This window comes from Canis lupus, chromosome 6 (assembly GCF_011100685.1).
Source record: "Canis lupus familiaris isolate Mischka breed German Shepherd chromosome 6, alternate assembly UU_Cfam_GSD_1.0, whole genome shotgun sequence".
Classification (NCBI taxonomy): Eukaryota; Metazoa; Chordata; class Mammalia; order Carnivora; family Canidae; genus Canis; species Canis lupus.
Window position 1 is genome coordinate 24,056,333 of NC_049227.1, and position 14,958 is coordinate 24,071,290.

Here is a 14,958-nt window from a genome sequence, read left to right on the forward strand (position 1 = left end):
CATGTCAGGCTCCCTACATGAGGCCTGGTTCTCCCTCTGCCTGTGTTTTGGCCTCTCATGAATAAATAAATAAAATCTTTTTTTTTTTTTTAAAAAGAGACACATGGGTAATAAGACATTTTTAGTAGGAGACTTCAACATGGCACCACAGCAAAGGACAGATATTCTAAGCAGAAGATCACCAAAGTAAGGAGGGCACTGAATGACACACAGAATCAAATGGATTTCACAAATATATACAGATCATTCCATCCTAATGCAGCAGAATACACATTCTTCTCAAGTGCACATGGAACTTTCTCCAGAATAGATAACAAACTAGGTCACAAATCAGGTCTCACCTGATACCAAAATATTGGGATAATTCCTTGCGTATTTTCAGACCACAGTGTTTTGAAACTTGAACTCAAGGAGGGCAGGGCAATTCAAAAAGAAAAAAAAAAAAAAAAAGGAGGGCAGGGCAAGATAGCGGAAGAGTGGGAGTCCTCAACAAACCTGGTCCCACCAACTTATCTAGATAACTTTCAAAACATCCTGAACATCTATGAATTTGACCTGAGATTTAAAGACAGAACAGCTGGAACGCTACCGAGAGAAAAGTTTTCGCTTCTAACAAGGTAGGAAGGCAGAAAAAAAAAAGAAAGAAAGAATCAAGTGGGGGAGGGGCATTGTGAGTAGCAGGGCTAAAGCAGAGCTGGGAAAGCCTCTGGGAAGGAAAGTCCAGCCCTTGAGAAGTGGGAACTTTAAAAATCTACACTGGATTTTTCCCAGATGGAAAAGTGCTTAGCAGAGAAATCGGGCAAAATCCCAGGATGGGCAGTGAAGCCTTAAGATTTCCTGGTCACTATTAGAAGAGGGGCGCCTGGAGGGAAGCTCACTGCAAACTGCGGTATGATATCAGTAAAAGGCTGGAGTGTGACAGCCTTCCAGGGCATTTGGGAGAAAGCCAGTTGGTTGGGCGGGACAGATCTGGACAGAGGTGGCTGTTTTCCTATCCCTTCGGAGAGGTGGCCCCTGGGAGCACAGTTCCAGCAGCATAGGGCCCTGGATCCCAGGGCGCCCAAGCAGACAAATCTGGTGATCCTGCATTCCCCTTGGGATAAAAGGAACTGGGAAGGGCACAGCACAGAGAGGACTCTCCTGCTGCTAGGTGCCCCCAAGCTGTACAGATCAGCTCACCTGCACCAGCCTGGTAGCATCTAGGCCAGTGTGGGCTGGGAGAATGCATTAGTTACTCGCCATGGAGCTGACTCCAGAGCTGGAAACCTGGCTGCCACCATTGTTTTTTTCCCTCCTTGTTTCACCATGTGCCTTGGAGAGGCCAGCTGCCAGGGAACAGGGGCCTCACAGGATAAACAGCTCCCATAAAGCCCAGCACCTAGCAAGGGGTGGGGCATCTCTGCCTAGGCACAGACACATGAGAATCAGCACAGCAGACCCCTCCTCCAGAAGACCAGCTGGATGAACAGGGGAAGAGCAAGTTCTTGACCAAGCAGCACTGGAAAACTCCAGGACCAAGGGAAAATCGAGGGAATATGGTATATACAACTAGGGTGCCCCCCTCTTTTAAAATATTTTTTTCTCCTTTTTCCATTACAACTGTTTTTTATACCAGACTAAAAATTTCCAATACTTTTTTCTTTTCCCACCTTAACTACAATATTTTACCAGCTCTTTATTTTTAAGTTTTTTCATTTTTGACTTTCATATTTCTACAGTTAAATGTCTTAGATACATTTTTCACTTCTGGATTCCCTTCAACATATTAAATTTAATTTTGGGAAATATAGGAGATACGGGTTTTTTGTTTTGTGTTTTTTGTTTTCTCTGCCTCATTTTGTTCTACAATGGCAGAAGTTAATACCACAAATTTCTTCTTGTGATTGAGTTCTTCTAAAACATGACCAGCACATACCCAGAACCAAGTGGAATACTGTGATGCTTCATTCTGTGGATCTTCATTCTGTGGATTATATTCTCTCTTCATTCCCATTCTGCCCCTCTCCTTTATCTCATTTATGTTTTGGTGGTCAATGTTGGAGCTTTCTATAAGTATTGCTGGTTTATATAAATTTGGGATTGAGCATCTTCTAATATACAGAACAAAATATACTCAGAACCAAGAGGATCACCCTCTACGACCCCTCAGGTAGACTACATTCTCTCTCCACTACCATCTCTTACCATCACCATCTCCCAGATCCCCTCCCCTTTTTTTCTTTTTTCTCTTTTTCTGCTTTACTTTCTCTTTTATTCTTTTTCTTTTTCCACTTCTTTGGGGTTTTTGGCCTTTTATTTTTTACTACTTTGTTTTAAAATTTGTTTACCATTTTAGTGGTCCTTTTGTTTTATTTTTTTCTGATCTTCTTTTTAATTTTCTGGTTTCTGACCTTGTCAGAATCATCTAGGGTGAAATTTACTTAGATCACGGTAGATATTTTTGACTCAGCCTGCTCATACAACCACACTGCACTGAACAAAATGACTAGAAGAAACAATTCACCACAAAAGGAAGAAACAGTACTCTCTGCCACAGAGTTACAGAATATGGATTTCAATTCGATGTCAGAGTCGATTCAGAAGCACAATTATAAAGCTACTGATAGCTCTGGAAAAAAGCATAAAGGACTCTAGAGACTTTGTTACTGCAGAATTTAGATCTGATCAGGCCAAATTAAAAATAAATTAAATGACATGCAATCCAAATTGGATGTCCTAACTGCTAGGGTTAATGAGGTGGAAGAAAGAGTGAGTGACATACAAGACAAGATGATGGTAAGGAAGGGAGCTGAGGAGAAAAAGGGAAAAACAATTAAGAGACCATGAAGAAAAGGCTAAGGGAAATAAATGATAGCCTGAGAAGGAACAATCTGTATAACTGGGGTTCCAGAAGACACTGAGAGGGAGAGAGGGCCACAAAGGATATTTGAACAAATCATAGCTGAGAATTCCCCTAAACTGGGGAGGGAAACAGGAATTCACAATCAGGAGATAGAGAAGTCCCCCCCCCAAAAAAAAACATTCAACACCTTGACATTTAATAGTGAAACAGGGACTAAATAGGAATTACAATGACACTAAATTCATATCTTTCAATAGTTACTCTGAATGGGAAAGGGCTAAATGATCCCATCTAAAGACAGAGGGTATCAGACTGGATAAAAAAGCAAGACCCATCTATTTGCTGTCTACAAGAGACTCATTTTAGACCTAAGAAATGAAGAGGGACACTATATCATATTTAAAGAATCTATCCAACAAGAGGACCTAACAATCATGAATATTTATGCCCCGAATGTAGGAGCTGCCAAGTATATCAACCAATTAATGACCAAAGTAAAGACATACTTAGATAATAATATACTAATACTGGGGGAATCAACACAGCGTTTTCTGCAAATGACAGATTTTCTGAGCACAACATCACCAAAGAAACAGGAGCTTTAAATGATACACTGGACCAGCTGGATTTCACAGATATTTACAGAACTTTCCATTGAAACGCAACTGAATACACATTCTTCTCAAGTGCACATGGAACTTTCCTCAGAATAGACCCCATCTGGGTCACAAATCAGGCCTTAACTGATACCAAAAGATTGGGATTATCCCCTGCATATTTTCAGACCATAATGCTTTGAAACTTGAACTCAATCACAAGAAGAAATTTGGAAGAATCAAACAAGTGGAGGTTAAAGAGCATCCTGCTAAAAGATGAAAGGGTCAACCAGGAAATTAGAGAAGAATTTAAAAGACTCATGGAAACTAATGAAGATAAAACCACTCAAAATCTTTGGGATACAGCAAAAGCAGTCCTGAGAGGGAAATACATCACAATGCAAGCACCGCCCCCAAATTGGAAAAAAACTCAAAATGCAGAAGCTTACCTTGCACCTAAAGGAACTGGAGAAAGAACAGAAAATAAAACCTACACCCAGGGGATCCCTGGTGGCTCAGCGGTTTAGCGCCTGCCTTTGGCCCAGTGCGTGATCCTGGAGTCTGGGGATGGAGTCCCACATCGGGCTCCCGGCATGGAGCCTGCTTCTCCCTCCTCCTGTGTCTCTGCCTTTCTCTCTCTCTCCCTCTCTCTCTCTATGTCTATCATAATAAAATAAATATAAAAAACTCTTCAAAAAAACCTACACCCAGCAGAAGAGAGTTAGTAAAGATTCGAGCAGAACACAATGAAATAGAGACCAGAAGAACTGTAGAACAGATCAACAAAACCAGGAGTTGGTTCTTTGAAAGAATTAATAAGATAGATAAACCATTAGCCAGCCTTCTTAAAAACAAAAGAGAAAAAAATAAAATCATGAATGAAAAAGGAGATCACCACCAATACCAAGGAAATACAAATGATTTTAAAAACATATTATAAGTAGCTATACGTCAATAACTTAGGCAATCTAGAAGAAATGGATGCATTTCTGGAAAACCACAAACTACCAAAACTGGAACAGGAAGAAACAGAAAACCTGAACAGGCCGATAACCAGGGAGGAAATTGAAGCAGTCATCCAAAACCTCCCAAGACAAAAGTCCAGGGCCAGATGGCTTCCCAGGGGGAATTCTTTGAAACATTTAAAGAAGAAACAATACCTATTTCTACTAAAGCTGTTCCAAAAGATAGAAAGAGATGGGAACTTCCCAACTCATTCTATGAGGCCAGCATCACCTTAATTCCAAAACCAGATAAAGACCCTACCAAAAAGGCGAATTATAGACCAATATCCCTGATGAACACAGATGCAAAAATTCTCAACAAGATACTAGCCAATAGGATCCAACAGTACATTAAGAAGATTATTCACCACCACTAAGTGGGATTTATCCCCGGGATGCAAGGGTGGTTCAACACTTGTAAAGCAATCAATGTGATAGATCATATCAACAAGAAAAAAAACGAGAACAATATGATCCTCTCAATAGATGCAGAGAAAGCATTTGATGGAATATAACATCCATTCCTGATCAAAACGCTGAAGAGTGTAGGGATAGAAGGAACATTCCTCAGCATCTTAAGAACCATCTACAAAAAGCCCACAGCAAATATCATTCTCAATGGGGAAACACTGGGAGCCTTTCCCCTAAGATCAGGAACATGACAGGGATGTCCACTCTCACCACTGCCATTCAACATAGTAGTAGAAGTCCTAGCCTCCCTCAGCAATCAGGCAACAAAAAGACATTAAAGGCATTCAAATTGGCAAAGAAGAAGTCAAATTCTCCCTCTTTGCAGATGACATGATACTCTACATAGAAAACCCAAAAGACTCCACCCCAAGATTGCTAGAACTCATACAGCAATTCGGCAATGTGGTAGGATACAAAATCAATGCCCAGAAATCAGTGGCATTTCTATACAATAACAATGGGACAGAAGAAAGAGAAATTAAAGACTCAATCCCATTTACAATTGCACCCAAAAGCAGAAGATATCTAGGAATAAACCTAACCAAAGAGGTAAAGGATCTATACCCTAAAAACTACAGAACACTTCTGAAAGAAACTGAGGAAGACACAAAGAGAAAAATATTCCATGCTCGTGGATTGGAAGAATTAATATTGTGAAAATGTCAATGCTACCCAGGGCAATTTACACATTTAATGCAATCCTTATCAAAATACCATGGACTTTCTTCAGAGAGTTGGAACAAATAATCTTAAGATTTGTGTGGAAATGAAAAGACACTGAATAGCCAGGGGAATATTGAAAAAGAAAGCCATAGCTGGGGGCACCACTATGCCAGATTTCAGGTTGTACTACAAAGCTGTGATCATCAAGACAGTGTGGTACTGGCACAAAAAGACACATAGATCAATGAACAGACTAGAGAACCCAGAAATGGGCCCTCAACTCTATGCTCAACTAATATTCGACAAAGCACAAAAGACTATCCACTGGAAAAAGAACAGTCTCTTCAATAACGGTGCTGGGAAAATTGGACAGCCACATGCAGAAGAATGAAACTAGGCCAATCGCTTATACCATACACAAAGATAAACTCAAAATGGTTGAAAGATCTAAATGTGAGAAAAGAATCCATCAAAGTCCGAGAGGAGAACACAGGCAACACCCTTTTTGAACTTAGCCACAGCAACTTCTTGCAAGATACATCTATGAAGATAAGGGAAACTTCCAGAAGCAAAAATGAACTATTGGGACTTCATTAAGATAAACAGTTTCTGCACAGCAAAGGAAACAGTCAACAAAACTAAAAGACAACCTACAGAATGGGAGAAGATATTTGCAAACGACATGTCAGATAAAGGGCTAGTATCCAAGATCTACAAAGAACTTATTGAACTCAACAGCAAAGAAACAAACAATCCAATCATGAAATAGGCAGAAGACATGAACAGACATTTCACCAAAGACGACCTACACATGGCCAACAAGCAAATGAAAAAAATGCTCCACACTGCTTGCCATCAGGGAAACACAAATCAAAACCACAGTGAGATACCACTTTACTCCTATGAGAATGGCTAAAATTAACAAGACAGGAAACAACAAATGTTGGTGAGGATGTGGATAAGGGGAACCCTCTTGCACTGTTGGTGGGAATGAAAGCTGGTACAGCCACTCTGGAAAACAGTGTGGAGTTTCCTTAAAGAGTTAAAAATAGAGTTACCCTATGATCCAGCAATTGCACTACTGGGTATTTACCCCAAAGATACAGCTATAGTAAAATGCCAGGACACCTGCACCCCAATGTTCACAGCAGCAATGTTCAAAATAGTCAAACTGTGGAATGAGCCATTATGTCCTTTGACAGATGAATGGACAAAGAAGATGTAAGATATACACACACACACACACACACACACACACACACAATGGAATATTACTCAGCCATCAGAAAGGACGAATAGCCCCCATTTACTTTGACATTGATGGTACTGGAGATTATTATGCTGAGTGAAATAAGTCAATCAGAGAAAGATAATTATCAAATAGTCTCAATCATATATGGAATATAAGAAATAGTGAAAGGGACCATAAGGAAAAAAGGAAACGGAATGGGGAAAAATTAGAGAGGAAGACAAATCATGAGAAACTCCTAACTCTGGGAAACAAAGAGTTATAAAAGGAGAAGTGGGTGTGGGGGTGTGGTAAATGGGTGATGGACATTAAGGAAGGCGAATGATGAATTGAGCACTGGGTATTATACTGTATGTTGGCAAATTGAATTTAAATAAAATATTTAAAAAATTGGGGATCCCTGGGTGGCTTAGCGGTTTGGCGCCTGCCTTTGGCCCTGGGCGCGATCCTGGAGTCCCGGGATTGAGTCCCGCGTTGGGCTCCCAGCATGGAGCCTGCTTCTCCCTCTGCCTGTGTCTCTGCCCCCCTCTCTCTTTCTCTCTGTCTATCATGAATGAATAAATTTTAAAAAAATCTTTAAAAAATTAAAAAAATGAGTCTCTGGTATGCAGCATAGAGGCAGATCTTGTGTGTGTGTGTTTTTTAAAGATTTTATTTATTTATTTATTTGTGAGAGACAGAGACATAGGCAGAGGGAGAAGCAGGCTCCTCATCCTCTGTTCTGTTCATTCTATCCTGATGGTTGTCAAGGTCCATTACCCTTCTTTCCCTCTTCTTTCAGCTTCATTATTTTCCATAATTTTATCTTCTATATCATTGATTCACTCCTCTGCTTTATCCATCCTCGTTTTTTTAAAAAAATATTTTATTTATTTGAAAGGGCGAGCGCGAGAGAAAGAGCAAGCAAGGGGAGGTGCAGAGGGAGAAGGAGAAGTGGGCTTTCCTCTGAGCAGGAAGCCCAATGTGGAGCTTAATCTTGGGACTCCAGGATCATGACCTGAGCTGAAGGCAGATGCTTGACCAACTGAGCCACCCAGTGCCTTCTCTTCTCATTTTTATGGCCTCCACTTGGGATTGCATCTTGGTTATAGCATTTGTAACTTTGGCCTGACTAGATTTTAGCTCTTATATCTCTGCGGTAAGGGATTCCATAGTGTCTTTTATGCTTTTTAAAAAAAAGCCGAGCTACTATCCTTATACTCGTTTAAATTCTAGTTCAGACTTCTTACTTATATCTATATTGATTAAATTCCTTGCCATGAGTCCTACTCCTGTTCTTTCTTTTGGAGTGAATTTCTTTGTCTCATCATTTTGTCCAGAAAAGAAAAGAAAAAGAAACAACAACAACAACAACAACAACAACAAAATAGATCCTGGGTGTATTTTTAGTCTGCTTGTTAAAAGAATCTAGGTCCCAACACAGGAAAGTAAAATTAAATACAATTCAGGTAAAAAAAAAAAAAAAAAAATATATATATATATATATATATAGAAAAACTTGAAAAAATAAGAAAATAAGTGAAATAACTATAATTAAAAAAATTAAAGTACAAAAGAGGCTAGATACTATTTTCCCCTAGAGCTGAAGCTTTGCATCCCGCTATGATCAGTAAACTTTGTGTGAGCTAGTTGTTTGTGCTTGTCTTCTGGGGTAAGGGCCTGTTGCACGGATGCTCACTCAGGTGGACCTACCCTAGAAGAAATGTGCCTCCAGGGCACAAGGAGGCAGGGCTTGGTATACGCAGTTCTGGATTCCACTAGATGGCGCTGTTTTGCTCCCTGAAGATTTTTCAGCGCTGATGAGTAGGATAAATACGGCAAAGCCCCACTTCCTAGCCTCAGACCTGAAAGTTTGCACTTTCCAATTTTCAGTGAACCCTCACAGAAGAGCAATCAATCACTCTTATCTTCCTGGTTTCCATCAGATCCCTGCCTTCACCCTTCCTGTGTCAGAGCTTTTTTTTTTTTTTTTATCTCAGGTGCATGACTGAGTTTCAAAACCAAATTTTAGGGACTTCTGTGGCGTGGACTTTCACTGTTCCTTTTGGGGGAGAACTTGCCACACTTTTGCTGCCTGCTGGCCTATCCCAGGAAAGTGGTCGCAGGATCATGACTGTCCAGTGGTTCACAGTTTATGGCAACACAGAACAGAAAGCTGGCACCTAGACTCGCTGTTCTCAGCTGGCTTTCATGCTCCTAATGCCTGGAAACAATGCAGCACTTAGTTGCCACTCTTTCTTATGACTCAGGGGATCCTCAGACCAAGGTGTCACACCTGGCCTTCCACCCTACTTTGCCACCCGAGCACCTTTAAGCTAGGCACGTCCCCCCTAGTAGCAGACTTCTAAAAGCTCCAATTTTGCATTTCACTGGTTGTAATACTTTCTTCGTACCACCGTATCCACAGCTCTCTCTCCCTGAATTCAAGTCTCCATACCTCCTATGTACCAAAAGGTGGTGGCTTTTCTACTTGTAGTCTTTCGGGGGGATGGGGTGACTGGGTGACAGGCACTGAGGGGGGCACCTGACGGGATGAGCATTGGTGTTATGCTGTATGTTGGCAAATCAAACTCCAATAAAAAAATATACAAAAAAGAAAGATTTGCAGTTTTTGTTCTCTCAAATCTCTAAGTGCTTTCCTGGGTGTTCAGAGTTATTTGATAACTATCTAACTGTATTAGAGGGACAAGACAAGCTTAGAGTGCCCTAATTCTCCTACATCTTAACTCTTCCTACTCATGAACTTGGGCTGTCTTCACGTTTACTTAAGTCTTCTGTAATTTCTTTCAACAGTGCTTTGTAGTTTTCAAAGCACACTTCTTGCACCTTTTTGACTATTCTTCAGTATCATATCCTCTGTTCTGTCCATTCTACTATCCAGCCATTCAACTAGCTTTTATGTTATTGTATTTTTAAGTTTATAATTCTTGTTTATAACTTCTATGTCTTTGCTAAGATTTTCTATTTTTTCCTTTCAAGACAACTTTTAGTTGTTTTTGAAACTTTTTTTTTTTATGGTGGCTCCTTTGAAATCTTTGTTATATCAAATTCCAACCTTGATTCATCTCAGTGTTTGTGTCAGTTGATTGTCCTTACTCATTCATATTGTGGTTTTTTTCAAAACAAGCAAGCAAAGGGAAAAAAATGAGAAAGAGAGATAGAGAGATAGAAATTAAGAAACAGACTTCTAATTATAGAGAACAAACTGATGGTTACCAGAGGGGAGGTGAGTAGGGGGATGGGTGAAATAGGTGAAGGAGATTAAAGAAAGCACTTGTCCTGATGAGCACTGAATAATGTCTGGAATTAATGAATCACTATATTGTACACCTGAAAGTAATATAGCACTGTATGTTAACTAACTAGAATTAAAATAAAATCTTTTAAAAAAAACATAGAAAAATAACTAAAACCTTGGCTGCTTTAAAATAGAAAAATCTAATCATCAAAAGAAAATCTGATCACAAAAAAACTGAAAGAAAAGCCACAAACTCGAAAAATATACAACACATATGAAAGACAAGAGATTCCTATGTAGCATATACAAAGAAATTGGTCAATTAATATGAAAAATAAATTTTTTCCATAGAAAGTTGGGGGGAAAAAAAGAAAATTGGGGGGAAAGACCAAATGTATACCTCACTAAAGAATGATTCATCACTTTAAACATGGACAGACATATGCTAATCTCATTAGAAACCAAGGAATTGGAAATTGAAGCCAAAGTTACATACCACTTCACACCTGTGGAATTAGCTAATTCACACCCATGGAATTAGTGAATATAAACATCTGAAAATATTAAATTTGATAACGAGAACTCTCAGACACTGTTGCTGGGAGTCTGAATTGGTGTCATCAGTTCAGAAAACAATTTGCCATTATGTAATAAATTTTAAGATGTGACCATGCCCCAGATATTTTATGTCCAAACATACATCCAGAGTACCTAACCTTCATAGTAGCACTGTTTTGCTGGCAAAATAGAAAAAAAAAATCTGTAAAAAATGTAAAGTGCCCAGTAGCAGAAATGGTAAATAAATTGTGATCTCTTTGAATAATGTAATACGATTCTGTAAATAAATCAGAACTCCCCCCAAAATTGTGATTTTTCTTGGATCTTTGTGTGACAGATAATTTTCCATTTTACCCTATTCATTTTGTCAATTATGCTAGGAGATAGGATCCTACTGAAATCTTTTATTACATCAGGCAGTGAGCCTATTTCAGTTTATCATAAGGTAATAGCTGGAATCTAGTACAAATATTTGAGGAAACAAGCAGAATCAATTAGTAATGAGAATAAAACTTGAAATGGCACTTAACACACTTTGAGCCAATGCATACTGTTGAGCCTAAATCCATTATCAGCATATGGATAATTCTGATTTAGTAAATGGAAGCTGGTACAGAAGCATAGAGTCATGGAAGGATGGGACATACGGAAAGAATATATAGTATCCTATCAGTGGTTTTATTAATTTTGCCTTTTACTTAACCTGCATCTGCATTATAAACATAGAGTTTGGCTCCATGTAGATTTTTTTTTTAATTTTTATTTTATTTATTTATGATAGTCACAGAGAGAGAGAGAGAGAGAGAGAGAGACAGAGACACAGGCAGAGGGAGAAGCAGGCTCCATGCACCGGGAGCCCGATGTGGGATTCGATCCTGGGTCTCCAGGATCGCGCCCTGGGCCAAAGGCAGGCGCCAAACCGCTGCGCCACCCAGGGATCCCTCCATGTAGATATTATAGGTGATTATTTATTTCTATCACCACCAGGATAGAATGTCTAACAAGATCTGCTAATCAGACACCAGTTCAAAGACACCAGACACCAGTTTCTCCTTCCCATGGGCTATGCTATAATCAGATGCTTTTTCAGCACCTATGGATGTCCTAGTTCTGAATCAATGTGGCTGAAGCTTAGAGTTTTTTCTAGTGATTTATGAAAGGACTTATATCTGTGTTTCATTTGAAGAAAGAGGACTTTTTTTCCATGCTTGATTCCTTGTTAGTGAAAATGCATCTGCTCCGTAGCTTGTTTCACCACTCTTTGTAGATCTAGAAGCAATGCCTAAGTAGTCAAAGATTCCCATGAGTCTAAGGCCTTCTGTGTACAGTTCTTTCCTTATCATAGTGTAACAGTTAATTAGTAGCACAGAAATTAGTTACTCAGATCTGGATTCACATTCTTGCTCTATCATATACTAGTAGTTTGATCTTGGGAACATTGGTTGCTTCATCCATAAAATAGGGTTAGTAATAGCAAAGTCATTAAAATTCTAGAAATTGTTAGCACAACTACTAGAAAACTGTGTATTTAGAAAACTCTAAATAAAATGTTCTCACCTGAAGTGGCAGAGGGTCACTGCTGCTTTTGAAGTTACAGTCAAAAATGATGGCAGCCAGTACTTTATGAGATCCATAGTCATATTCAATGTACCTCTCAAACTCTATTTCTGAAGCAAACCCTCGAACTGTAAAAAGGATAAATTGTTCATTACAATAGAAAAAATTTATATTCCACTGAAGGGGAGATACATGGATAAAAGCTTATCCCAGTATTATAAATTTAAAAACAGTGTTTTCCAAGTATCACAACTACTTAATGGTTATTGAGGGTTCAAAACAATGTTAAGTATAAAACTTCACTTTAGGGGATCCCTGGGTGGCGCAGCGGTTTAGCGCCTGCCTTTGGCCCAGGGCGCAATCCTGGAGACCCGGGATCGAATCCCACATCGGGCTCCCGGTGCATGGAGCCTGCTTCTCCCTCTGCCTATGTCTCTGCCTCTCTCAGTCTCTCTCTCTCTCTCTCTCTCTCTCTCTCTGTGTGACCATCATAAATAAATAAAAATTAAAAAAAAAAACTTCACTCTAGTTTTAAATAATAATTATAAAATATATATGAAGACAAGCCATTAGTCATAAGGGAAATGCAAATCAAAATCACAATGAGATACCAATTCATAGTTATAATAAAAAAGATGATAACAAGTGCTGGTGAGAATATGGAAAAACTGGAACCTTCATGCATTGCTGACCAGAATATAAAATAGAACAACTTTAGATAACAACTTTTGGTAGTTCCTCAAAAAGTTAAACATAGTTACCACATGACATATTCATTCCACTCTTAGGTATATACTCAAAAGAAGTGAAAACACATGTCTACATATACCTTAGAGATGAATGCTCATAACAGTATTAGTTGTAAGCCAAAACGTGGATTTAGCCCAACTGTCTGCCAAATGATAAAGGATATACCAGGTGAACACAGTATATTCATATAATGGGCTATTACTTGACAATGAAAAGAAATGAAGTGTTGATACAAACTACAACATAGATGAACTTGAAAACATGCTAAGTGAAAAAAGCCAGTCACAAATGATCCCAACTTCCAGGTATATAAAATTTATATGAAGAGTTTATATATAGGGGCGCCTGGGTGGCTCAGTGGTTGAGTGTCTGCCTTCCACTCAGGGCATGATCCCGGAGGTCCTAGGATCAAGTCCTGCATTGGGTTCCCTGCAGGGAGCCTGCTTCTCCTTCTGCTTGTATCTCTGCCTCTCTCTGTCTTTCATGAATAAATAAATCTTAAAAAAAGAGAAAGGCTTATATATAAACCATTGACAGTAAAGGTTTATGATATGCAAATCTATAGAGACAGAAAGTAGATTAGTGTTTTCCTAATCTCGGTGGGATGGGAAATTGTAGAGTCATGGCTAAAAGTTATAGGATTTATTTTTGGTCATGAAAATGCTCTAAAATTGATTGTGGTAATGGATATGCAACTCTGAATATACAAGAGTCACTGAATCGTATGCTTTAAATGAGTGAATATGTGGTATGTGGCTTAGATCTCAACAAGCTGTTTAACAGTTCTTTTCTTTTTTTATTTAGTAGGCTCCACACCAATGTGGGGCTTAAACTCACAACCCTGAGGTCAAGAGTCACAGGCTCTATCTGCCAACTGAGCCAGCCAGGAGCCCACAAAAAGATATCTCAAAATAAGATAAATCAGGAGGTAGAGATCACTTCAAACGGTGCTTAAAAAAAAAAAACTGACTCATTTGAATGTAGCTGTATAGAGATAACAGAGGAAGGAGTGAAGATAAATCAATAGACATTACCTAACTGAACAAGAGACAGAAAAAAAATGGGAAAAAAATTTGAATAGATCCTCAATAACTTCTGGGACAATACAACTTTGAGAAATAATTGTTAAAAGCTCCCCAAATTTGGTGAAAGATAGAAACTACAGATTCAAAATGCTCAGAGAACCCCCTAACAGAATAAACCAAAAGAAATCCACACTCGGGACATAATCATAGTTTTGACAAAGACAGAAAATATCTTGAAAACAGCCAGAGAGAAGTGATATGTTACCTATAAAAAAACAAGGATTCAAATGCAGATTCAAATGCAAAAACCAAAGAGGTCAGAGAAACTGGCAAATACTTTTTAGATGCTGAAAGGACCAACTCAAAATTTTATATCAAATGAAAATAGTCTTCAAGAATGAAGATGAATTAAAAACATTCATAGATGAAGGAAACAAAGAAAACTCATTGCCAGTAGACCTGCTCTAAAAAATTGTTAAAGTTCTTCAGAAAGAAGGAAAAATGACAGAAGGAGGAAACTTGGAACTTCAAAAATGAAGTTACAAGCAAGAGCTATGGTAAATATCTGGGTAAATAGCTTTAAGTTCTTTAAAATATGTGTGTAAATTGTAGCACTTTCTGGTATAGTTTTCAACTTATATAGATGTGAAAACTACAACCTAAAGAGAGAACTATAAAGGGACCTATATACTGGTAAACATTGCCATTAAAATAAAATAGCAAAAATTCTAAGTTGTGAAAAATTATGCATGCATATTTTAACCCCAACAGCAGCCACTAATAACATTATACATCAGAAGTCCAATTTTTCATTTTTTCTTTCATGAATGATGCCTAAGAATTCTTCAACTAACTCTACAAAGTTACAAAGACTTTCTCCTATGTTCTTGCCTAAATGTTTTATCATTTTACTTATAGATCTGCGATCCATTTTGATATATTCTTTTAATCTAAGGTGTGAAATTTCATTGTTTTGGCTACTGATGTTCAAGTGTTTAGCATTAT

At 38.5% G+C, this 14,958-nt stretch overlaps 1 protein-coding gene across 6 annotated transcripts in view; it reads right to left on the reverse strand.

The window, feature by feature from the left end:
* Nucleotides 1–14,958, reverse strand: part of LOC479816 (ATP-binding cassette sub-family A member 3-like) — a 195,459-nt gene that overhangs the window by 167,238 nt on the left and 13,263 nt on the right. For all 6 annotated transcript variants that reach the window (XR_005360838.1, XR_005360837.1, XR_005360836.1 and 3 more), the window contains one exon: nt 12,179–12,306. Coding sequence is in view for 1 of the 6 variants with exons in the window: in XM_038540129.1 (XP_038396057.1) it covers nt 12,179–12,306 (128 nt within the window). In the remaining 5 variants the exon portion in view is untranslated. The remainder of the gene's footprint in view (nt 1–12,178; nt 12,307–14,958) is intronic.